The 26,672-nt window shown below is 36.5% G+C and overlaps 1 protein-coding gene across 2 annotated transcripts in view; it reads left to right on the forward strand.

The window, feature by feature from the left end:
• The first annotated feature begins 518 nt into the window (after nucleotides 1–518).
• Nucleotides 519–26,672, forward strand: part of LOC131051004 (uncharacterized) — an 87,583-nt gene continuing 61,429 nt past the window's right edge. For both annotated transcript variants that reach the window (XR_009107064.2, XM_057985327.2), the window contains exon 1: nucleotides 519–1,359. Coding sequence is in view for 1 of the 2 variants with exons in the window: in XM_057985327.2 (XP_057841310.1) it covers nucleotides 998–1,359 (362 nt within the window). In the remaining variant the exon portion in view is untranslated. The remainder of the gene's footprint in view (nucleotides 1,360–26,672) is intronic.

A 26,672-nucleotide genomic window follows, 5' to 3' on the forward strand; every position in this document is an offset into this window, starting at 1 on the left:
AAGAAGAAGATTTAAGCCTCCATACCTACTGCTTGTTTCCACTTATATAGAATGGTTTTTTTTTAAAGTTTTGAAATCATTTTAATGCTTGTAAAATTTGATGTCTTTCACGTAATTCAAATAATAAAATAAAAATAATGATTGAAAAGTGTCCCAACTTTCTTTTATAATATTTGATCAAATTTATTAATGTTTAATTAATTTATCGTACAATTAATATTTGATATGTAGCAATATGAAAGTAGGTATTCTCTTCATTAGGACAATCTTAATAGAATTTGAAATCATCTTTTTCACTATTTTTTTAATTTTAATTGTTAAAAGAAAGCTTTCAAATAAACTTAATTAAATCTCTCTCATCGTCTCACATATTTTACATAATTTTTTTAAAGATAAATATGCTAATTTAATTATAAATCTATTATAAAATAATAATAAGCTTTTTGATCACAATCATATATTCCTTACAGATTCGACGGTTTAAACTTATTTGATGGTAATTTTCAATCTCAACTATCAATTTATATATTTCCTCAGAGCACCCACTAAAAAATAGATCTCTCGCCCTATCGCCCTAAATGTTAGTACTCAGAAGCCGTCACCGAAGAATGTAACTATCAGAGGCTAGAGACTTGGCTTGACTACTCCATCAACGGACGAACTTTCTTTCAGAACAATTGACCAATCACACTTCGCTACCTGTCACCAACACGCGGGGCTTCGGTTCCGGCTCCTGACCATGTGACCTTTCTGTCCTCACCAGAGGCCATGTCATCAAGAGAAGGTATTTACGAGTTTGTCTGTTAGCAGTGGACAGAGAGGATATAGCAAACTTCTTTTGTTGGATCCGAATCTTCTCGCCTGTGACCAAATCTCAGCACCCCACAGACACAAGGTGCCAAAATTCAAAGGAATTAAAAGGGGTTGAATAGTCTGAGACAGAGCTCGGTATCCGAACCGTGCGATAATAGCAGAATTAGAGAATTGGATAGTGGAGATGGATCAAATGGGTGTTGGCGTATATAATTTTTTCCGAAAACCTGCAGTTTTGGAGACATTTCTGGATGTGATACTAGGTCTAATGCCCTTATGGCTGGCCGTCATGATAGGTCTTATTGTGGGTTGGTCGTGGAAACCCAAGTGGGCTGGCTTGATTTGTCTTGGAATGAGGTCTAAGGTTCGATTCGCCTGGACTGCTCCTCCCGGTTTCGGTGCTCGCCGCCTCTGGTTTGCTATTACTGCACTCTCGGCTTACCCTGTCTTGAAAAAGTTATGGTCTAATTTCAACGATGCTAAGGCCAAGGATGAAGACCCTATTACGTCCGATTCAAAATCCCCGGACTTTAGTCCCGAGGAAAGGTAATCACAGTGCACCTACTTGTTGTTTTCCATGTTTATATTGGTACTTGCAATGAACGTTTATTAGGGAAACGTGAGAAGAGCACCTAACTCTTGCTGTTTATAATTTATGTTTATTATGAAGAACGTGAAAATGGGAAAAAACTGTTGGATGTAGGAGTTGACTTCACATGGATAATAACTGTGAGGCCTGGAAGGTTCATTAGGCACTTTTTTGAACCCACAGCGTTGCTAATCTGGAACCAGATTTTAGGGTGCAAACCCAGATCGTTAGGTTTGATGTTTTAGAAACCTACCCTTCAATTGGATTAACATGGCTTAGCAGTGCTTGAGCATCATTTTGATTATTTCAAATTTCAATAAAATACAGTTGGCATATTCCTCGGTGAAACTCTTCGTGCACTAATATCTAACTATTGCATCAGATTGGGTTGTTTTAGGTTTCTGACTGTGTTTGTCAGGTGTAAGATTAATTGGAAATATAGGAAGACAAAAAGATTGAGCCTTTTAAGTTTTTCCTTATCCTTTAGGCATAAGGACGTTTTGTAATATACAATGCAACAGGGGAGCTTCATTTCGATTTTTACGTTTTATTATGCGAGGCTCGAGATTTATTCAAGGCCCATACCTAAACCAAAATACTTATTGGGGATTCAAACCTTTTTGAGATTTTATCCTTCAACAAAATGCACCTTAAGTTATATGGCTGCTAGGTCTGGTTGGGGGTTGTTTTTCTCATAGAATACTAACAAGACCATATTCAATTGGAATAAGATACATTCATAACGAGCAATGGGCTATAGAACCATAGGAAACAAGAAATCCAGCCTGCAGTTTTATTTTGAGGTTTTGCTTCCTTCCATTTCCTGGAATGTTCAATGATGGGCATCTAAGCCTGTGTTGTGTATGAAGTATGAGCACAATGGATTCACCAGCATTTAGTTCATGAAAATCTGATTGCTTAACATTAGCAGTTTGACAGTAGACTCCACATGCTTTATTTTCAGAAAATTAGGGTGCAAAGGAAACAGATCGGAAATCTAAATTCTGAAGCATATTCAAACAATATGTTCAATAATATTTTGGACAAAAAGTGTTAATTAATCATAGAGCATATGAGGTAGACATGGGTCAAATTGCAGAGGGAGTTACCTGTCTATTGAATTTTTGCAAGACCTACTGTAAATCAAGAAACTTGCTTTCCATTCGATTGAATAAAGTGATGGGCAAATGGATCAATTTACTTGTTTTTGAAGTTAATAAAAAATTAGAAAAAAGGAAGCTGGGCCTGTAAAATGCTTTCTCCTCATTATAAATGGTGCTTATTTGAAAACTGGTTTTAGACAGGCAAAAAGTATTTGCAATATAGAGCTTAAATTCTATAATCAGTTCTAGAGGCAAAGTAACTTGAGAGATGCTCCAAGAGTATCCACCCGCAGTGGATGGCCATTCAAATTGTGCAGTTAGCATCAATAGTTATCTGTGATTGGCTACCTCATCCAACCAGATGTGGATCACACCTTGCAAAAAACAAAATTTGGATTCTTCCCATGTTCCACCAAGTTGAAGGGATGACAACTATATGGGACAGAGGATCAGTTGTTGAGGATGGATGATCAAACTTTGGGGATGGCTGGAGAAATTCCCTTATTTCAGGGGGCAGTTGGGGTCATGGTATAGGGATTCTCCTTAGAAATAGGAAATGGTATAGGGGACAACAATTTGGCAAAAAAAAAATGAAGGGAAAACTAACTGTTCACTCTTGTGAAGCACTGAATTCTATGAGGGCAAATTTTTTATATGACTCATTGGTTGAGGTCGTTTTATCTGTTAATATTTGTTATGACCTCTATAAAGTTGGGCTCCTCAAGGTTTGGGAAGGAGGTTTCTCACTTTTTCCAAAGTTGTTGATTTCCTCAGTGGAATGATAGGGGCTTTTCATTGGAGGGAATACCATTTAGCAAAAATAGGTTTCCCACAACAATATCATCGACTAATTGCTTTGCTCTACGCTATTTTATTGGAAACCAAATAATGGGAACTCAAGCAAGAAATGTAAGTGGCAAGGGCAAGATTAACTCTTGACAATGTTAACATGCTTTTGAAATTACGATCTCTTATCATTTTAAATTAAAATATATTTATGATGATCTGTAATGACCCAACCCAACGAGTGCCTGACTAACCACACAATGAACCACAAATATGCAACATATATTTCTTTTGTAGACGTAATTCAAAAGCATAGTACATGACATAATAAGAAAGGATGTGAACAATATTATTTTTAAATTTCATCCGCATAATTTCTCAGTTCTCATAGCAATATGGTTACTATACTTAATTTTGATACTTTCCTTAAACTCATAAAACCTTCCTGTTTTCACTAGTAACACATATCGGAAAATAAGAACACAAAATGATTACAAGATAGTCGATATTAACAATGGAGTGCAAGTCTCCTTAAATTACTTGATAAGAGATACAAAGGATTTATTTGTAAAGGATAAGATTGACAGCTAAGAAAGTAGAGAATAAAGAATATTCCTAAAGTCTATCCTAAACACTTAGTTGACCATTATAGACTAAATATTAGAATATTAGTTTAATAGAAAGCATATCTCTAGAATGATAATCAATACCACGTTCCATGCACATTAATAGTTTCATATACTTGCCCATGAACACGTGCCAAGTTCTCTTCAAGTCCTTTCAAATAAAAGGAAACTCAAATCTGTAACAATAAAATCATTGACAATTGAGCACTTCTCAAACACAAAATCCATTCAACCAAGGTGCAACACTCAAACATAAATGGAGGTGTAATGTCCCTGTTTGGGGTTTGCCTTAATTTAGTCCTGAGGCAACAATTCTAACGTAAAGTGAGAATTGTAATCCATTAATAAATGTAACTTTATGATTTATCAAAACTAAAGATATTTTATTACAATTTTTAGCTTAAGAAGGTAAATCTTATCTTTAATGCTACCAACTTTCCTCTTCAAGTCGCTCTACAAATCTAGTATAAGTCTGCAACAATACTTTCTTCTTAGATCTGTTATATTTTATTTATAAATCAGCCATGATCCCTCATAGAAATCTGTTATGAACTCCTCACATTCTTCTTGATAAATCGGAAATAATGATCTCATACTTTTCTTCATTATTTCTGCAACCCATCTTCTGATTAGTGGCCCGTGGTGCATATATTTTTGCCTATTAAAGCACACCATATACTCAAACACTCCTCCCCCTTTCTAACTTGAATCCTTCTTCCTTTTATATGTTTCAAGTGCCTCTTCATGAAAGGAGGTAAACCACTTATATTATCTTTGTGAAAGGTTCATAACCTTTCACAAATTAATTGTTGTTTCCTTTTTATAAACATTATTGTTTTTATGATAACTGTTGTTTTTTTACTGCTTTATTAACATGCATCATTTAATCATTACCACATTGTGTTTATTGATTAGAATATTAAACGATCCCTTCACAAATTGTATTTCTGAACTGAGCCCTTTTCAATGTGAATTGTAACTCCTAAATGAACCACCACCTTAAGCCAGTTGTCATCACAGTATCGGATTAATATTTGTTTGAATTGCTAATACTGAGATCCTTAATTACAAATCAGTTCTTTTGAATTATAAACTTTGCAAGTCGCTTTCCTCCATTTAGTCGGCATACAATGCATATGATCGTCATCCTTACTTGATGTTGATTGCTTTCTTAATATACTTACTTCTTTATTTTACAATTAATCTCTGTTACTTACATAAGGCATTGCTTCCAATTGTGATCACTACCAATGATCACTATCACCGTAATTGTTTCCCTTAAGCGATATCTCAGACTGTAATTACTGTCTTTGTTGATTATTGCCTTGCCTTATAATGAATCATTCCTTATTTTATTTTGTTTGTTGCTATCTTGGAGATTCGTTGTTTAGATGTAGCTAACTGAGTTGCCTTGAGAAGGCCACTGCTCGATAGAGTGATCCAAGTATGGAAGAGAAGTAAGAAAGGAAATAATCCCCTCACGATGTTAACATGGCTCACCATAATGAATGCACTCAACAATTATATTGGTCGGTTATCACCAACCTAATCTCCCTGTAGAACTTTATCGCTTATCATGATTGCTGACTGGTTATCGTGAGATCTTCTGATTACGTAATTAAGTATTACTATGATACATATTGCAGATCATATTAATATTACTATGAAATTCTGCATAAGAATGTTATTAGGCTTCATATATTAAGCATACATATTAAGCACATCCCCCATGCATATCACCAAGAACAAAGATGTTACTGCCTTGAACTTAAGAGCAGTTCTGATCTGATCTGATCTGATCGATGGCTATTCCCTCTGCATGCTTTGATTCCTTTCTTTAATATCTCTCAATGTGAGGGAGAGGTCACACCTCTTCATCATGTATGCCCCTTGGCAAGAAACACACCCTTTCACCATTAGCACCCTTTGAAGGAGTGCAACTCTTCATGATAACTACCCTTTGTAAGGGACATAACCTTGCAAGATCAGGTCTGCACTTCTTATTTAAATCTGATCTGTACTTCTCCTTCCCCAATTATCCCCCTTCAAACAAGTTCTCTTCTCCCTTTTATACCTCATATTTGGGGCAGTCACAACTTATCATTTCATGCCTTTCGATCATTCATTAACTTCAATCAAATTTTAATTATATTTAATTATATTCTTTTATATTTTTATTCTTTTGCGTTTTTTAATTATTATTATGATATTATCATTTCTTTAATTATAGTTCAAAGTTGGGACATGACAGGAGGTCAAGCTTAATTGACAAGCAATGGTCTATTTTTACAGTAGAAAAAGGTAAGTCTCAGGGAATAAAAGAACTTCTTGGCAGTCAACTAGAACCATTAATCCCTAAGGAGTAATGAGTCTTAACAACAAATGATCAATCTCAACAATAATTTTATGACATGCATCATTAATGTAATCCTTACAATGATAAGCAATAATTATTCTTGATAAAATTTTCACTGTAATGTCCTCTTTTGGGATTACCTCGATTTCTTTACCTGCAAACAGTATTAACTCTTGAAATAGATGTTAGAATCATTAATGATTAACAAATCATAACAATATTCAAAACATAGTACTATTCATATTCAATTCATACATTATAACAACATTAATAATGAGATCATCATAGCATGGACAATAATTGTTTCAATCCATAATAACAACATCTCCTAAGTCAATCGTACAGTGAGCCTCTAGGTGTTAATAATAGAACCAGAAAAGTAAGACACAGAAATCTGAAACTTAGAAAAAAATCTCACAAGCAAGATACACAGAATCTTATCTTGGGAAAACCCTCCACCTGAGGGTGAAAAACCCAGCCACACCAAAAATCAACCTTTATTAAAGACACAAATCTGATACAATGCTCTCAAGCTTAATCAAGCAATGATTTGAGCAAGATTGTTAACACTTAACAATCAGCACTGTAAGTTGATAACATCTCAGAACAACTGAAAGCTTCTACACTACAGTCAGCATGGATGATCACATATTAATATAGACTCTCTCTTGAGAACTTCACCCCTCACTCAAGCACAAACAGCAACATTGCCTTTTTAAAGAGAAGACAAGGCTCGAAATATATCTTGCCGAAGGTAGATGGAAGGCCAAAAGACATCATAAGCTTATCAGCAGTTAGATATATGCCACTACATAAGCCACTTAGACAATCTTTATATCGGATGAAATGCAAAGAGGAAAGAAACCGCTGCCAGCATGCACGAGGCTCCCACGAAGCTGCGAGTCATACATGCAGGTTGATGACAGTTAACAAGAAACCGGAAACTCTTCCAGCTAAGAAGGAACTCATATATGCAGAGATCATTATCTTCAAATAGAGACGAACTGATATCAACAAAATGGTTATACAACCATCGTAGGAAAAAATAAAATATCCTGCAGTGTATGCAAACATTAACGCTCCCTCTTAGCAAAGGAGATATTATTTTCTGATTTTCAAGTCATGGAGTCTCTCAACATGACAAACACAATGGCTACACCCATGTGTGTAAAAAGCAACATTTTATCACGGATTCTCTCAACGTGATAGCATCATGGATTCACTCAACATGATGTTCATCATGGCTACTCCCATGAGTGAAATAAACGCAAGCTCTCATCATGGAGTCACTCAATGTGATGTTGTCATGGAGTCTGTCGACATGACATCCACTATGGCTACTCCGATGAGTGGAAAGAGCAACAAGGGTTTTCACCTCAAATTTCTCCGTCATAGAGAAAAATGCATTACAAGGGCTTTCACCTCAAATTTCTCCGCCATAGAGAAAAATGCATTACAAGGGCTTTCACCTCAAATTTCTCAGTCACAGAGATAATGCATTACAAGGTCTTTCACCTCAAATTTCTCCGTCATAGAGAAAAATGCAATACAAGAGCTTACACCTCAAATTTCTCCGTCACAGAGAAAAATGCATTACAAGGGCTTGCACCTCAAACTTCTCTCACAGAGAAGAATGCATTAACAAAATCTTCGTGGTGATGTGGCTTCTTCTGAACTTGATCTCACCCTTTTGACCTCCTCGTCCAAGGTTGCCTCTAATGAAATGTCAGGTTCCTTTTGAAGTTGGATGTCAGGCTCCCTCTGAATCTGAAATGTCAGACTCCCTCTGGAGCTGAAAAGACAAGCTCCCTCTGAAGCTGAAATGTCAGACTCCCTCTCACTGGGAGATCCCTCTTGTCTCAATTTTAATATTCTCAGTGTTGTAGTGGTCAAGAAGTATATTAGAGCATACCCCAATTCCAAATCCCCCATCAGTAGAGTGACCAACACTTCCAGTATTATGAAACATAATGATAGCTCAGATGATGCTCAAATATAGTTTTCAGTTGGAAGTTCACAAACACATGCTATGCACCTAGAACATGTGTAGCCTCCACCTATAATAACAAGCACAAATATAAATAATGATTCACTATTCCAATGTTATGAAAATTCATGAACATCATTCAAACATAAAAGAAACTTATCTCTTTATTGCCAGTTCCTATTGAGTGAGTCTTGTAGCCGAGTCTTATCTTCTCATAAGACTCCTCTAGCACTGTTCTTTATATCGGGAATCTTTTGGTATGCATTAAGGAAATACACCACATACTGAGTGTTCTCTCCTTTGAACAAAACAAAGATTGCAGATTATAGCAATGACAACAATTTGATAAATGATCACAGCAAATACAAGCTGATAGGATGCAAATGCAAAGATTAGTCGCATTGCAGAGATCCCGTCGAGTTTTTAGAGCCGCTCAAGAAATCTAAAATAGGAAGTAATGAAGTCGCAGCTTAGAGAAAGGTGTAGTCTTCAGAAAAACATAGTTTGAATAACACCAAGCAATAAACAAGCAACCCTCCCAGAATCCTGAGACCTCCTATGAGGGAGACGACCTCAAACCTGGCTCTGATATCATGTTAATGTTAGAACCAGAAAAGTAAGACACAAAAATCGGAAACTTAAAAAAATATCACAAGAACAAGATACACAGAATTTTATCCTGGGAAAACCCTCCACTTGAGGGTGAAAAACCCAGCCACACCAAAAATCAACCTTTATTAAAGATACAAATCTGATACAATTCTCTCAAGCTTAATCAAGCAATGATTAAGTAAGATTGTTAACACTTAACAATCAACACTATTAGTCGATAACATCCCAGAACAACTGAAAGCTTATACACTACAGTCAGCATGGATGATCACATATTAATATAGACTCTCTCTTGAGAACTTCACCCCTCACTCAAGCACAAACAGCCACATTACCTTTTTAGAGAGGAGACAAGGCTCGAAATATATCTTGCCAAAGGTAGACGGAAGGCCAAAAGACATCATAAGTTTATCAGCAGTTAGATATATGCCGTTACATAAGCCACATAGACAATCTTTATATCGGATGAAATGCGAAGAGGAAAGAAACCGCTGCTAGCACGCATGAGGCTTCCATGAAGCCGCAAGTCATACATGCAGTTTGATGACAGTTAACAAGAAACCGGAAACTCTTCCAGCTAAGAAGGAACTCATATATGCAGAGATCAATATCTTCGAATGGAAACAAACTGATATCAACAAAATGGTTATACAACCATCACAGGAAAAACTAAAATCTCCTGCAGCATATGCGAACATTAACACTAGGGAGGATTGCAGGTAACAATATTGAGGTCAATCCTCCCCAATATTGCCCTAGAGTCAAGAAGGGGGATCAACCCCAGCTTGCTGCCCTTGGAGCGCATCATGAAGGGTTTGTCAGGAGCTGGGAAGGGTGTCTAACCCCGCCTTGCTGCTCCTGTGAGCTGGGAAGGGGGCCTAACCGTGCCTTGCTGCTCATAAGCCACTTAGAACCGAGAAGGGGGCCTAACCCCACATTTTCTGCTCTTAAATGCTATTTAGGGCTTGGAAGGGTGACTAACCCCACCTTGCTGCCCATGAATCTCCTCATGTGGACCTACCTACATCATTTCCATGATCTCACAATGCAATTGCCAAGGAGTGATAAGATTGATAAAATATACGTTTTTGATATCAGTAAATAATGGATAATCCTTATTAGGATTGGATCTCAAGATGAATTCTATATCTCAGTTCTGTTCATATTGGGTGACCTATCCCAATAGGTAAATTGCTCCTCGACTGATATATCGAAACCACCCTAACATCCATGCCTCTTCATTCATAACCTGCGGCTTTTTGACATAATCTCACCTCATTAATAATTGTTGATGACACGTGTTAATGTAACACAATCCTTAACCCTTCTTAATTTGTTCGGTGCTCAGTTGATTTGATCATTTGCCTATGGATTGCCGTGCACTTATGCATTGATACAGATTTAGGAGAAGCAGAAAATGATGGAGTCTTATCAATATAACCATTTTATTGATATCTTCCCTGTGGTGGGGGCATGACATTTACCATAGAGCATCAAGCTCATTCCAAATATTTGTTGGCAATATTTGCCACTAGGATATCTGCAATCTATGGATCTCCATGATCCAGAAAGATGGCATGAGAGGATCTTTTATGTAACCTGATGGGATCTAATCTGATGTGACTTTTGTACAATTCCTTTGGTTATAGTTTAACGGAATCTTTTACACTACAAAAGTTTTATGTAACCTAACAGAATATTTTACATAACCACCTACAGTCAGAACCAATAAAATAAATGCTCTGGCTAGAGACTTTTACAGTTTGATTCCCATCATCAGAGTTGGGGGTTTATGTTGTCATCTTTTACAAAGACAGAGAATTATATACTATAGATATCCACAACCAAATAAAAGGTCTACTGATCGATTCAATCCAGATAGATTTGGATATGCTTTGGCTCATACATGATAGATAAGAGCCGACTCACAGTCTCAATATTCTCACACACATATTTCCATTTCAACATTAGCTAAAACATATAAAATTGTTAAATAACCAACAAAAGTCATTCAACATTCCGTTTGTTGAAAATGCTTAGAAAACAGAATACGATATTGTCCAAACATTAATTCGTTCAATCATTTACACACAATGTCACTAATTTGCTTTTTATCACATTCCATTAATTCCATTCATTCATCGCTATTCAACAATTATCAACTAGAATTCTCACATAATCCAATTTTGGTTTACACAATTTGGCGTTTTTGATTCGGTTTAGTCTCAGATTATGCTTAGATTGGAAAATGACTAGAAGTAATATTGCATACAAAGAATAGCACATAAAGTGTAATGGTAGAAGGTTTGGATCCATTAGTTTGGACTGTCTACATATTTGGTGGGAATAAGGCTCAATGTATTTCTTCTATTCAAGTTTTCAACTACACTTTTCTCAATACAATTGACTCATAAAAGCATCATACACATCATAGAATAGCATAAACATAGTTTGATATGCAAACTAATCAATATTGGAAAGTCACAATTCCTAATTTCACCAAATATGAGGACTGGGTTTTTTTGAAAATTCCGTGGTCCAAGATACTATGGGACTATGGTTTTGAGCACATTGGACTACAGGTTATCAAAACAATCATGGTTTGAGATGCTGATTTCTGGACCATCACTTTTCAGAAAAGGTACTGGTTTGACCATGGGTTTCTGGAAAAAGTATTGGTCTGGCAGTGCTTCAAAGGGTTATAAAAAACTGCTGGTCTACTTTTTTTGACAAAGGACTGAAATTTTTCTTTAAAACAAGAATTCTTTACAACAATGTAGGCTTTAATTTTGATGGCCAGCTTAAGGAGCAAATAACCATATAGTTAACCAGGTTCCACGCCTAGTCAATGATTCCCATAAAATTAACTAATCTAGCATGAAAACTTCAATGCTACCATAGAAGTTAGCTCATGAATTTGAGGAAGATCTGCTAATATGTTTAAAGGAATTGTATAGGCTAATTGAAAGATGCTGGTTGAGTTTTCTTTTTTCCTTCGCTTTTCTTAAATTTTTATTTTCTTTTTTGATTTTCCCTTCTTTTCTTCCTCAATTTATGTAAAACAATGTATTTTATCTCGCCTCTCCCTTATTTATGATCCTCAAAAATCCCCAAGGAGGTGCGTTGCATGCACCTAAATAAGGATTTGGTGGCTAAATTTGAATAAACAAACTTTTGTTAATTAAAACTATATATATCTACCCATTTCCATGCATGGCTGTTTATTTATAAAGGGCAACAACCAAAAGCTAAAATCAACACTATAGTTTACCTGTCAAATTTAAGCTGATGGTTAACACTTCTAAACAACTCGGAACTTTTTAATTTTAATTTTTTTTACCAGAGTTTCCTAATGCTTAACTCTTCTCTACGGTTTTTAGGGCAAAATAAGTTTATCTACTATTTATTTTAACTCTGCACTTTTCCTACTTTTAAAATGCTTAATTTAGACCATCAATTAAAAGAAAAACACTTTTCTTACACTCTTCAACATATTTCAACTATAGAAAGCAAAAGCAAACCTCTTGAATTAATTTAATCATCGATAATTTTAGAAACACTTTTGCTTTTATTAATTGATGTATTATAATTTGCACATCATATATAATTAGGAAAATCCAATAATTGATTAAATCTAATGTGATAATATAGTATAATATTGGAATTAAATTAACTACTAACGTTAAAAGTACAGGGAATCACATGATCAAAATCTTTATCTGTTTTTTGATCAATAAGTTTAGGGGTTTTATTGGGGTTCTCACCCTTGAAAGATTAAAACTCAAACTAAATGTATTGCAAAATCACCAAAAACATTATCTGATTACCAATGGACAGTTTTTGAACATTTACAAAAAACCCAACATGCTAATTTGCTGAACTTAACTGCACAACTTGTCAACCATATTAACGGTAAAAACTGGTAATTCAAAAAACCCAGCCACCACACTAGCAATAACATGCACCAAAAATGACCAGCTGTAGAGGTATAACCACAGAATTTTTTTTTATAAGCATCGGCGCTTTCCTGGGTCTTTGGCTAGTGCAAGCCCCCAATCCATCCCAACAAACTGCAGGTCCATCAGTACAACTATCCTCCATAGCAACACATTTAGCCTTAGATTTGTCTGCAAAGTGAAATTGTACCCCTGGATTGAAAGAAGATCTGTTTTGAGAATGAAACAAGCCACCCCTTGACAATGCATGCAGCATGAACAACCCCAATGAGTCATTTTGATGGATGAGTTTCATGTCATCAACATGACATTGTCAAATCCTTACAGAAGGAAGACAAATTGTCCATCTCAGGAAAAACCAGTTTCCTGCCAGAGGATGCAAGTCTTCTCTGCAACACATCTTATTTGAGCCTCCTCATTATTAACAGCCTCCTCATCTGAACTGTTGCAAACAACTTCCACCTCTGAGAGCACTCCGTGAAAAATCTATTCCCTAACTGCAAGGTCTAGAGCTCAATTAGTCCTTTAGTTTGTTTAGGGCACAATTAATTCTTTAGTTTGTCCTTGAAATTTGATGAAATACAGGTTCTAAAACTCCCATTTTTCCAGTGCCATCCTGGCTCATGCTTTATTTGATAAAACTTGGACATTTGCAAGTTCCAGAATTGAGAGATTTTTTCAGCTGCCAATCTGAAATGACTTCCCCATATAGAGAGTCCCACATGCCACCTCCGTGTGTCTGCATCTCTATCTTTGGCAAAGGCTTAATAAAAAATTTTGCACAAAAAATTGCAAAGAGAAGGCCACCAGAACAATGAGGAAAAAAGAATGTAGTAGCCTACATTCCATCACAAATCAGAATCCTTTTTAAACATGCCATTTGACGGAAAAGGCAAGAGCCTTTTCTCACTGTTGTCGGACAAGAATACGCAGCTGCCACAGCATGGGAGTAATAAAAATCTTGGATGTATGAGGTCCAATTATAAAGATTTTCCCTTGTGAGTGGAACACAATATTGTCTCATTGTTGTGACTTTAATCAAATCTACACCTTTACTAGACAGGGATAAAAAATTGGGAGGTCAATTCCCTTGAGGGTGAGAGGAAAGATCTATATTTAGAATTGGGAAGAGGTCTTCCCGCTCATCCACCTTATTGACCACCAAGCCTGAGAAGGGGAACCGATTAATACTAGCATTATCTAGATAATCTACTGCCTTGTAGTATTCCCTGAAACAGTGGAAAAACCCATCTTCCTTGAATTTGTCTCAATTCGCAAGTTCATGAGTTCAAGTTATTTGTATCCTCTTTGACTAGACCAGCAATTATCACCTGATATTTTTTTCTTGTAATTAACTTTGTGCATCCTATAGAAACACAAGCTTGATTCCTTCAAACAGGGCCTCTCATCTCTTCTTCATTGTTTTTCTAAGTTCCCTAGGAAAAAAGATCCTCTACTGATGAACTGCCGAAAAAAGGTTCTAATTAAGGCACCAACACCCACCTGCCCTGAAAGCTCCTTCAAATTTGAGCGTCATGAAGCTGTCATGAGGATTTCTCCATGAGGTAGACATTCTTAAGTCTTGTTTTTCCATTGCCACATCAACAGGGGGCAAAATCTTAAACATCTGATTTAATGCATTTTGTAATTTAATCTTCAAAATTTCATTCTTTATGTTTGATTTTAACATCCTTATTTTCCTGTAACCCTTTTTACCCTGACCTCGTGAGGCACATGTAGGCACCTCAAGTATGGTAAAATGATACATGGGCATTCCAAACAAAAGCATTGGGAAGATGTCCTTGTTCTGCTGGTGGATCCGTTAGCATTACCCCTGACAATGGAATGCTGATAGATGTGGCTGGTGTACTTGCACCCGTAGCAAGCACAACTGTGATAAAACACAACAAAAGAGGAACACCTAGCATACCTGGAGTTGGACTGCATTTTGCACCTTAAATTCCTAGGTGAAAGGAAGTACTCTTCCTACAAGAGATATAATAACCACAGATTTATATGGAAATGGAAAAATATATATTGACCACAAAATGGGAGGAAGATTCTCTTTGGACAGCAAATTTCCTAGATTTGAAACCATGATGGTTTGTGATCCAAGGTATTGCATTGAGAGTGGTATTCACTTCACTTACTGCAGCTACACACTTACATAACACCACCTATTACACAAATAAACTGTTAAATGCAATTACATAATACAACAAAAATGAGTGAATGTGTTGTGCTTGGGACAACAATATGCTTTTCTGCCATTTCAAATCTTTCTCACTAAAAAATGAGCAACAAACATAGGTGTGAGCATTGTTACCATAGTTGAGAAGAGAAAACTGAAATGACAACATGGAGTTGTGAAGGTTATTGTTGATTAGAAATTGATTTTCCATAAGATATTCATGTTTCTTTTAAATTATTATTATTTTTTATTTTGACATTAATCAAGTTTCAAGGGCTGTAGCTATTCTGGCTCCAAAAATGCCCTGTTGTACACCGATAACTTTCGTGTTATACTATAGTAGGGGATGGCGGCCATAGAGCTTCTGCCGAGCCCCGCAACCATTCTGTGCCTATTCCACAGTTTTTGTGTCCGCATAACACGAAAGTTATTGGTCATACAATAACGTGGTTTTGGAGCCAGATTAGACGCTTCCTAAACCAAATTTTTTATATATCAATCAGATATAACTGTTGTAATTCATCCTAAAATGCTTATGCTTTTAGATAAGAAAATTGTAGCAAATGTGGATCCTAATGACAGATGAAAACAATTTCATATCCATTTGACTCAAAATCCACTTTGCTTGGCATTAGAGACAAGGCTTAAAGCAGTAGGTAAATTTCTTTAGCTTACTGAAACCTTTGCCAACATATCATTATTTGAATGCTTGCAAGTGTGAGTGCAATCTATATTTTGGGTATGCAGCTGCTCCTGTTGTTCTTATTTTTGTGTTGTTGTGTTTGTTAAAGTTGCAAGTAGATTATATGTTGCAGCAAAGCTAGCTTTTGATATATAGGGTAAGAAAATGATTGAATTTGTAATGCCCCCTTTCTAGCACATGTTGTATGAGGTTGTCGTTAGCCTATTTCTCCATGGTCCCGTAGGCTAAGCAGGACATTTAAAGGATCTTGAGGATATTTGGCCTAGGCAGTTTTAGTTTCAGGCGATTTTGTGGTGTTTTGATGTGTTTCTGGGATACTTACTATTCATAGTAAGTCAATTGGGCTAGGTCAGGATCATCAATGGTTCATGAATAATATCTTGTCAATGGTTATTGATGATATTGGTTTGAGATTTTAATAATCATTTGCAATTATTAATTAATTTATCAATAAAGTTAAGTTATAAAGTTAAATTAAAATATTTAACTCTATTGATGTGGAAACTGAAGTTAAAAGGGGAAGTAATTTAAATATCAAAAGTTCCCTTTATTAAAGTATGTGGAGACATGAATGTTAAAAGGGAAAAAATATATCTTCTATTCCACATTGGCTGGAAAGTGTGTGAGCTCTCCCAGGAATGTTATAAAAGGCTCTTAAGAGCTCATTTATGGACATGCTTGGTTTATTATTTTCTCTTGGAGAATTTGGGAGCTTTGGCTTTCAGCAGGTTTGAGGACGGAAACCCTCGAGCTTGGAAGCAGTGGGATATCATTCAGGTATCTCACTTGTGTTTCACAATTTGGAAAATAAAGCTACTGCTGTTGTAAGTTTGGAGGTTCAGTCTGGTGCTTGTCCTAAGGTAAATCTGATTGCATCATTCCAATATTCATTTCTGAGTTCGAATTGAGGAGGTTGAAGATTGTATTTGTGACTAAACTGCTGTGAATCGAACTGCCTATGCTGGTAATGCTGGTATATCTGTTTGGGTGAGTTTATGAGTGCCGTACAAGTCTGTGAATGCCCAGGACAGAGCCGAACCAGTCTGGAAATAATCGCAGCAAGTTGTAGATGTCTGAAAAACATCTATAGCAGGGCCGTACAGATCTGAAAGTCATAAGTGGAGGAGGAGGGAGGAAGGGTGGTTCGTACAAGTCTGCAGCCATCTAGGGAGTGTTGTACATGCTTGGAAGGTGCTGTACATCGTCTGGAAGCCCCCTTGGGTGAGACATCAAGAGTTTTGAAGGGATAATATTGCTGTTGATGCACTTAGAGCTCAACATCTTGATTGGAGCAGCGATACATGGTATGCCATTTCATTGTAATTGATCGAACAAGTATAGAAAATTGATGTTAAAAGGTATTTGCTGATGAAAGTCTGAGATACTTCATTCTTAGCATTATAGCTCAACTGGTTCGTCCGAAACTAGTTGTAAACACAATAAGATTGAAGTGAAGCTAAGATTAAGGGAAGCCATTGCCATTTTCAGATTTGTCCTGAGATTCCTTAGAACATTATTATATCATTTCTGAGTTGAATGATTTTCCTCAATTAGTATATGCTGTTATCTATATCTATGTTGTGGTCTTTGTGATTGGAATAATCAATATAAATCAAACACCAAACTCAGAAAATCAGACTTCAAGAGGAATACATGTCAAGTGTTTGACAAAATGTCAGACAACCTAAACTGAAAAATTAAGGGCAAAAGGGACAGGGGCTCTTACAGAATTGTATAGGGCAATGGTATAACTCTGCGAGAGTTTCATGTTGAAATGGAATTTTTTTTGGCTGAAAAATAGATTCAGAGACGATTTTAAGTAGTGGTAAATCATAACTTCTGGAGCATTATTAATGGGGATATACAGATGCTGCAAGTACTGTGCTAGGTTTGTCTCTCGTGACATGAGACAAGCATATCTTTCAAATCAAGTGTCTAACCGAGGTATTGTTTTCATCAAGCTTTCAAATGAGTGGTATATAAGAGATTAATGAAGTATTGAGAAAGAAAAAGCTGTTCAATCTGACATTTGTTTTCAGTATTAAAATCCTTGTTGCTGTAAAAAGGAAATCAGTAATTTAGATAAGTGCAAGCATATCAAATGTTTTTTTTTGGGCATTGGCAAGGAGACGTTTAGATCTATTTTAGTTTCTAATAGTAGCTCCAGTTTTAATAGTAAAAGGAGGACCAATTCATCATTCAAACCCTAGCAGAAATAAAAAACATGTTTAGGAAAGAGATCACATCTTCAAACAAAGCTGGGAAATAATGAATGCATTAATAATGCAGCTGATAGATGCATTTTTAATTTCTATAATATAGAATATAAAAAAAAGAAATAGAAGCATGTATATTTGGAAGATGGTTGCTGTGAGTGGTACAGACAAATTTTCTGCCTAAATGAGGATAACTTATTTAAGCTTGATTTTTATGGATCCATCTCTCTATGATGATTAAATTTATTATTCAGCTATATTTGATGATTCCACTCATTTGTACAATGAGTTTACCAGTAAAGATGATGCATACGAGACAAATGAGATCCTACAGTTTTCCTCCAATCGATAATTTTTTTTTTCTGCTGACTATAATTTCTTTGATCTTTTGTTGCTTGAATTGGCTCCACAAGCTTCTGCGAAAAATTCTGCACATGCCTAAGAGTGTTTAGGATAATCTTGGTTGAGCTATTGACTGACCTGCATGATATCATTGTGCATCTACATCAGAGTGTAATAAATAATTTCAGAAATGGTCAAAATAGAGTATTGTAAAACTTTCTACCCATTTAATTTGCTGCATCATTTTCAAGCAAAGTAAAAGGAAGTGAAAGAAGAAGAAGATTCATGGTGAAAATTGCATTTTGCCCTCAAGCTTTAGGAGTAAAGATTTCCAAGGGGATGGAATTTTGTGCGCCAAAACACAACTCATCTTGTTAACATATATTTATATGTAGAAAGAAAGAAAGAAGAAAGAGATTATTTTAACGTCAATGAGACTAAATATAGCCTATGGGACAAAACTGCCAACCGCACTGGATTAAGCACTGATTGCCTTCTGCATTTCAGCTCTCTTCTTATGTAGCATGATGATAAGTGCTCCCAGCTTCTCAACAATTCCCTCACTGAAAAGATTGTCCCAAGAGTTAGCTGTCAAGATGTTAATATAGCTGTCCCTTCTGTCCTTGAAAGTTTCACATTCTAAAATGAAGTGTTTTTCCGTTTCCACTTTACCCGTTGAGCAGAAAATGCACACTCTCTCCTCCCAATCTTTTTTTAGGTCTTTTCCAATGACCGGTTTCACTACGAAGTTGGTGAGAATTAGTTCTTAATTGAGCAGTAAGGATTTTGGCTCTCCAAGGAATATTGGCCCCTATGTACGTCTTTTGCTTATAATTACAAGTGGGGTTGAACTCTTCAATATAGTATTTTTTCTTTCTCCCAAGGTTTTTATCCCAAGTGCACTTGCGAAACTTGTCTATAACAAATGCTTTTATCTCCTTGCTATTGGTGGGGCACGTGTTCAAGTAGCTATTCCATTTACTTAACCATTCGTTATTTTGTTGCATCCAAGTCTTCTTTCTTTTGCATAGAGTATCATTAAAGACAATCCTAGGCCATCGGTCCTCATCCATTCTCTCGATTCTTTTTAAATAACTAATGAGTCTCGTCATAGCAATAGCTTCAATGGGTATTGCCCCCACTTCACTCAACATAATGTCATAAGATACTGAATTTTTAAGCTTGAACTTGTTTGTAATCAAACGTTTCTGAATTTGTTTCCATTGCAAGACAGAAGCACTGCTGCCCCACACTTCACAGCCATAAAGGACAACCGGAAGCACTAAAAGATCAAAAAGAGTTTGAAAAGTCTTCTGGTCCCATAACTCAGCCTCTCTACACCTATTTTGAAAGGCATAAAACGCTTTCTACCCTCCCAAAACTCTCTTGTTTCTGCACCCTTCCCAACTTAAGTTTTTGTTGAAGTCAATACCAAGGTACTTGTAATCCGTTACTTCTTCAAGAGTATTACCTTCAAAATGGAACACATGCTGGTTATGTTTTCTTTTGGTAGAGAAAATCATCACTTTAGTTTTGCTGATGTTAACTTGCATCCCCATAGTTCTACAAAATTGCTCAAGGGAGAGTAGTAGTTCTTGTAAACCAATAGCAGACTTAGCAATAATGATAAGGTCATCTGCATATAAAAGGAGTCTAATGACAAACTGGCCCAAGTGAACACCATCCCCATTTTGTAAGTTTATCCAATCTTCGAGTTTATCGATGTATAAACCAAAAAGTGTAGGGGATAGTGGGCAGCCCTGCTTGACCCCAATGTCACTCCTTAAACTTTCTAAGATGCCAGCCGAAGTTCTGATTTTAACTTTGACCTCTTCATACAACCTATGAACAATTGCCTTGAGATGACTAGGAACTCCAAGTTCCTCCATTTTGTGCCAAAGTTTGTCCCTAGGGATCGTGTCAAATGCTTTTTTGAAATCTACAAAACAGCAAAAGATTTCATCCTTATGATCTCAAACTTTTTCAATGATGTGCCTTAGAGTGACACCATGATCAACTGTGGAATGTTTAGCTCTAAAACCAGCTTGACCTTTAGCACGTTTATTGCCTTGTTCCGCCCAATTGCTGATCCTGCTTTCTATCATACTCCCAAACAATTTTGCAAATAAAGGATTGATCATAATGGTTCTATAATTGGAGGGATTGTTGATATCACCACTCTTGAAAAGAGGTATTGCTAAGCTAGTATTCCAATCTGTGGGTAAGCCCTGTTGAATGATACTGTTGAAAATATTTGTGATATGAGGAGCAAGGATTTTTATACCCCACTTTAGATATTCCACTTGAAGCTCAACTAAGTCCTTTGCTTTGCCAATACCCATCTTTTTAATACCCATTTCAATCTCTTAAACAGTGAAAAGCTTAGTGTTGGTGTTGACCAAGGGTGGCGGGTCAACCTGAGAATCATGCTCATAGAGTTGTCTAGCATAATCGAACCATTGAGATGCAGTAATAGTATTTTCAGTTTGTTTATTTCTCAATTGGAGCTAAATAGCTTGGGGTTGTTTTTCCCAAGGGAGATTAACTCTTCTCTTCTTGTGACCATAAAATCAGTTTTTTCTTTCTTAAAATCTGCTTGTAGGCTTTGTGATTTGTTTCATTATTGCTGGTTTCTTTCATGACCCTTCTAGCTTTTTTGCATTCTTCATCAAACCAAGCATTAACCAGAAAGCAATTTGTATCGGACTTCTTATTCTTAGCTCTCTTGCATTTATTAAGTGCTCCTTGAATAATGTTTGTTAGTTCGGAGCTATGAAGACCATGGAAAGGGATTTTCTTGTTCTTGAGAGACCTCTCTAAAGCCATTTGGAAAGTATCACAGTTTTTTTGAGTTAATAAAATTCTGCCTTTTGATAGAGGTTGCTTAATATGAATAGTTTTCTTCCCAAGCTGCTGCTGCCTAGTCCAAGAAAAACTTAAATAAATCGGTTTATGATCAGATTTTGAATCCCAGTGTTGTTCCCCAACAAGGATTGACTCCATTCTCTCAAAGAGGCCATGTGAACACATAATATAATCCACAACACTTGCCACATTGTAAGTGTTGCAAGTGAAACTACCAGACTTCATCCATCTAGCCAACCCATTGCAAATGACTAAATTAAATGTCCCACATAAAGCATGCAACTGCTCCCCAAAAAGATTCCAGCCTTTGCTGTCTTTTGAGACTCTATCCCACTGACGGTCACTTTCTTCTGTAAGCCAAATAGGGTTGCAATTTTCTTTATAACAGAGAATGCTAGCTTGTTCATTTGCAGTTCTAGCATTAAAATCACCTACCAAAAGAACTTCTCCTAGTTGAGAATAGATTGCGATATCCTTTTTCAAGGCTGCAAAAGGGACTTTGTGGTCAAGCCCCCTACCCTTGTAAATTTTTGACACTTGAGGGGCGAAGTAACATGCTGCAATTCTGATGAGATTCCCATTTTCGGAGATTTTAAATCAAAAAAATTGTTTATTTGTGTCTTCTCTTTCTAGCTGAACCAAACGACCTTCCTTTTCCCTTACCAAGACCATGATACCACCATGCCCTTTACCATTCCCTACTGCCTTGTTCCACACTGCCATCTTCGAGTACCCTTCAAACCAAGGTGTCTTGCACCCTTCATGCTCGTGAGTTTCAATGAGACCAATAATGTCTCTGTTCCCTGCAATAGGCCCTAACCCAGGTCCATGCCTCCAAGGATATCCTCTACAATTCCAACAAACTAAACTTAAAGAAACCCAGGCAGGCCTTGATTGCTATTTGTTTTGGCATGTGAGACTCAAATTTGAGTCTACACCCCTATTAGCCCATAATGACCCTGCTGCTATGTTTTCCGCTGAAGCTTCTATTGTCATTTCTTTGCTACCAACCTGCTGCGCCATTTTAGAGTAGGGCCCAAATGAGGCAATGACCGCTTTGCCATTGTGCAACCATGCTCTTTTACCTTCATCTCTTTCTGTTCTGACTTTAGATATTTCTTCCCTCCTTTCTTCTTGTTGTGTAGTAGTTAAATCTTCGTCTAAAAAGAAGCAAGAACCCCTAAGGAGTTGCTTCTTGCTTAAGAGCACTTGTTTGTCCTGGATGCATGGTAAAATAATTCTAATAGGTCTTGCCTTTTCCTCGTTAGGCTTACCCATCCTCTAAGCTTGACAGATCTGCCCTTGCCAAAACAACTTGTCTTTTAAAAAGTCGTTTACAAGATCAAGAGTATGTTCATTCCTTCCGCAGTCTTTTTCACCTTTAATAATCAGATTTGCTGCTCTATTTTGTCTTTCTTTGGATTTTTTGTCTTGCAAATTGCCAACTCGAAAGTCTGGTTTTGCTACTTTGGTAGCAGCATTATTAACAACTTGTGCCCCAGTTTTGGAATTGTTTGCACCACCCCCATCCTCTCTTGCTCTTTCTTTTGTTACAAGCTTGTTTGCTTGGCCAACCAATATCTCTACGGTTTGAGGTGTTTTAGAACTTTCTATTACATATTCTTTCATGTTGTTCCATTCAGTTTTCATGTTCTGCCATTCAATTTTTCTGACCAAAAGGTTTCTGCCAGAGATTGATTTAATACTATTAAGGAATGGATTCTGTGATCTCTTTCTTGTGCCTTGAATTCTAGAGCCTCTAACCTCTCCTTGACATTTAAAAGTTCTTGCACATTGTGTTCAGATGACCAAGTGAGAGGTGTGGTAGTGGGGCTGTAAAAAATAGATTTCGCAAAGTCTTTGTGACCTTTAGGTGTGCTACATCCACCTCTCTGCAAAGGGGATTTTTGTATGTGTTGTTTATTGCGGAAAACCAAAATGTTTTGCTTCTTTGTTTCCTTATGTTTTAAGCGTGCACGTCTGAGTCTTAATATGCCCTGAAATTGTTTGGCATTAACCCAAACCCATTTTCCTGCTTTGAGTGAGGAAGCAATTTTGACTTGGCGTAGATGGTTTGATTCAACCCAACCAGATGTGTTTTGCCCATTTTGTGTGTTTAGTCCATTTTACATGTTTAATCGTACATTTGTTTCCATTTCCAAAATACAAGAGAAACAAAAAACAGAATAAGAAACAACTAAATACCTGTCTGCCTATTGGAGGCAGCCAGAATAGAAAAATGCTGTAAAGAGCACTCGATGTTACCAAGAAACCCTGGCCTAGTCGTGTGGGCTCCACAATAGTTATCGCCTCGCAGAGAAAACCTGGAAAGCACGCGTGAGAAAGGTGTCGTGTGTCTTCTATTGTTGCCTGTGGGACCCTTGTCTCCTTCCAAGCTCACCTCGTGGTGTTAACTTTGGCTGAACTACTCCACTAAGCCCGACAAAGACCCCAGAAAGCCCTTAAACTGCGCGCTATCTCCCACTGTTCCCACTCACTTCCATGCGTTGCCTTTGGATGCCCTCCACGCCGTCCCTGTATTTTTTGTATAAATGAGATAAATTGTTGTTAATCGCATATTTTGCCATAAGTCCATTAACTATGCAAGTAGTGGTAGATAGTGGTATTCCATTAACCATGCGAGTAGTGGTAGATAGGGCTATTCCATTAACTATGCAAGTAGTGGTAGATAGGGCTATTCCATTAACTATGCAAGTAGTGGTAGATATTGGTATTAGATAGATTACTGATATAGGGTAAGTTACCACCACTCTTAATGTGGTTATGTAGGTAGTTTGTGTGAGAATCTACTAGTAAATTCATTGAATCTAGACAATGTATTTCTATAGGTAGTTTGAGTGCAAAGCTACTGACTTTGTTATAAATAAAGATTTATTCTCTACGCAGAGAATCAATTCTCATCTCAATTCTATATTATGTGTTCATTAAATTTCTTTAATGAAGAGTGTTTTCTCTCACCTAGGGCTTGCAAGTGTAAGTGCAATCCATCTTTTGGTTCATTTAATATAGTTGAGCTCATTTACCTAGTACACTACTTCTTTGCTTATGTTTTAACGAATTGGAAGGCTTTGGGGAGCAAATTTTCTGGCTGAGCTGTGTAGAAGGAAATAACTCCAATTCCTCTCCTCCTCCTTGGTCATTCCTTGGAGCATTGCTACACTTCTTTGCTTAGCTTACAGTAAAAGGGGAACATGCCATATTTGAGGAAGGGTCTCAATAAATTTTAGAAAAGGATGTCACAAATAGTTTGATATCAATTGTGTTATGTTTATGTAAAATGAGAATATAGAGAGGAATTATAGTCACAAAATGTGGCATTTAGGAATGGTATGTGGATAATCTTGAAACATCTTTTTATAACCAAGCTTTGTGCATAATGAAATAGAGAGATGGAAGATGAAATTGAGGAATGGTAAGAGGAATACATTGAAACATCTCTTGACGACCAACATCTATGCGAAAATCTACAAGTAGTGGTCTTAAAATAAGGTTAAAAGATGTTTGAACTTCTTTTTGTAATGATGACAAAGAACTACTTATGGAGGAAGGGGGCACGAAGAATTCTTCAGGTCACACACAAGTATTGGTTTCTAGGTCTTTGAAAGGCCATTGTCATTTTATAGCTTACTTTAGTGTGAGCATACACCACTGGCATAATAATATGGTGGGCTAGATATTAGTGGCATGTCGTAGGCTATTCCACAAGGATACCCATAACATATGATTAAATAAAGAGCCAAATTCCAAAACTTGCAATTGTTAAGTAGTTTTTACTTGATAGTGAAGTAGTGCCGAGCGAGACCAACTTATATATTCCATCGGCCTATGCTCTTCTAAGTTCTATCCACTAAATCATGCACTACAAGCCATTAGAACTGGCAAACGTGTAAGGTTGATTCGATCTAGAGCTATTCTTTTCAAGTAGGTCACGATCTCCTTCCTAAATATCCCTCAAAATCCAAACCAAAGCTTATGCAATTGCTGTTTTACAATAAGCCCAAAATTTTTAGGAAGATTTACAAGGTTTTATGAAATGTTAGGCTAGTAGAACAATCACAAGGCCCAACTTTCAAATAGCATCATATAAACAACAAAACCAACATAAACATGTAATCATAGCGTCATGATCATACCATCATATACATCAAGTTTAATATTAAAATGACAAAATATTCAAGTATCATTGTTTCAACTTTCAACAATTTAATGTTTAATCATCAAATGGATTCTCTAATTCATCATCATTCATCATCATCCTCATCCTCATCCTCATTGACATTAGATGAACCAATGCCAATGCTGCTTGCACTTGCACTATAAGTTTGCTCGCTATCCGAGTCATCAAATGCAACAAGCTGAGAAGCAAAAGCATCCAAATCAGTATGCTCTGGCTCTATATCCGACATCATCATTTCTCCTTGGTTGTAGCCATGTTGCTTGTGTGAAAGAAGACGTAGGTTGGAATGCACATATACTAAATTCTCCGCTCTTTTTGATTGCAATCTATTGCGCTTTATTGAGTGGATGAAAGAGTATGTGCTCCAATTTCTTTTTGATGTAGATGTACTAGCAACCTATGAAGAAAAAGTAATCAATTAAAGATAAATTTATAAAATAAAAAATTACGAGCAACCTATGAAGACAAAGTAAACTATAAATAAAACTTGTGATAAATTTAATTAATTAAAATTAAACTTGTGATATAACTTTGACAATGAGGTGTTGTAGGTTTTGGAAGCATGCGCCATGGAAGTACCACCAACTATGAGCATTCTTCTTGAATCTCTATGACGAAGAGCACCAACACTTAGACCATTTCCATTTGCAAATTCTATGAACTCATTTGTAATAATATCTTGCAAATCATCATTAGGATAGAGTCTAAGGAATGCTGCCTTGTACCCATCAGACACTTCTAGATCTCTCCATGGTGCAAGCCTTCCCGGTTCATCAAGAAATTGATTGCTATAGTACTTTGGTGTCAAGGCATAGGCAAGAAGATGCAAAGGAGTGGTCATCTTATTCCACCTTTCTACAACAATTGCTTTCACTTGTTTGAAGAATTTCTCCTCGGGGCCTTGCTCTCTTGCATTAATAATGCACTTCATTTTTTCAAGCGTTGAGTCAATGCCATCATAAATCTCGCCAATGCAAGGCCTATCCATGTCAGTATAGCGAGTCATGCTCATAATGGGCCCAGTGAAACTAAGGAGATATGTCACAAGATCCCACCATGACTCATTCAATATCCTCACCCTAATTCTTGCTGCCCTTTCACTGCTGCTCTGCTTCCATATAGTCCAATTTGGGCTGATCACCATATTGCAAAGTGCCACTTTAACTTTCACAAGTTGTCTCAAGATGATTGTTTTTGATGCAAAACGGGTCTCAGCAACCTATAACACAAATTAATGCCAAAATGATTAAAAAATAAAGCCAAACTTTAAAGAAGAATGCACAATATAGCTTACACAATGAACATTGAAAATTTAAAAAATCAGAAAAT

Source organism: Cryptomeria japonica, chromosome 6 (genome assembly GCF_030272615.1).
Source record: "Cryptomeria japonica chromosome 6, Sugi_1.0, whole genome shotgun sequence".
Classification (NCBI taxonomy): domain Eukaryota; kingdom Viridiplantae; phylum Streptophyta; class Pinopsida; order Cupressales; family Cupressaceae; genus Cryptomeria; species Cryptomeria japonica.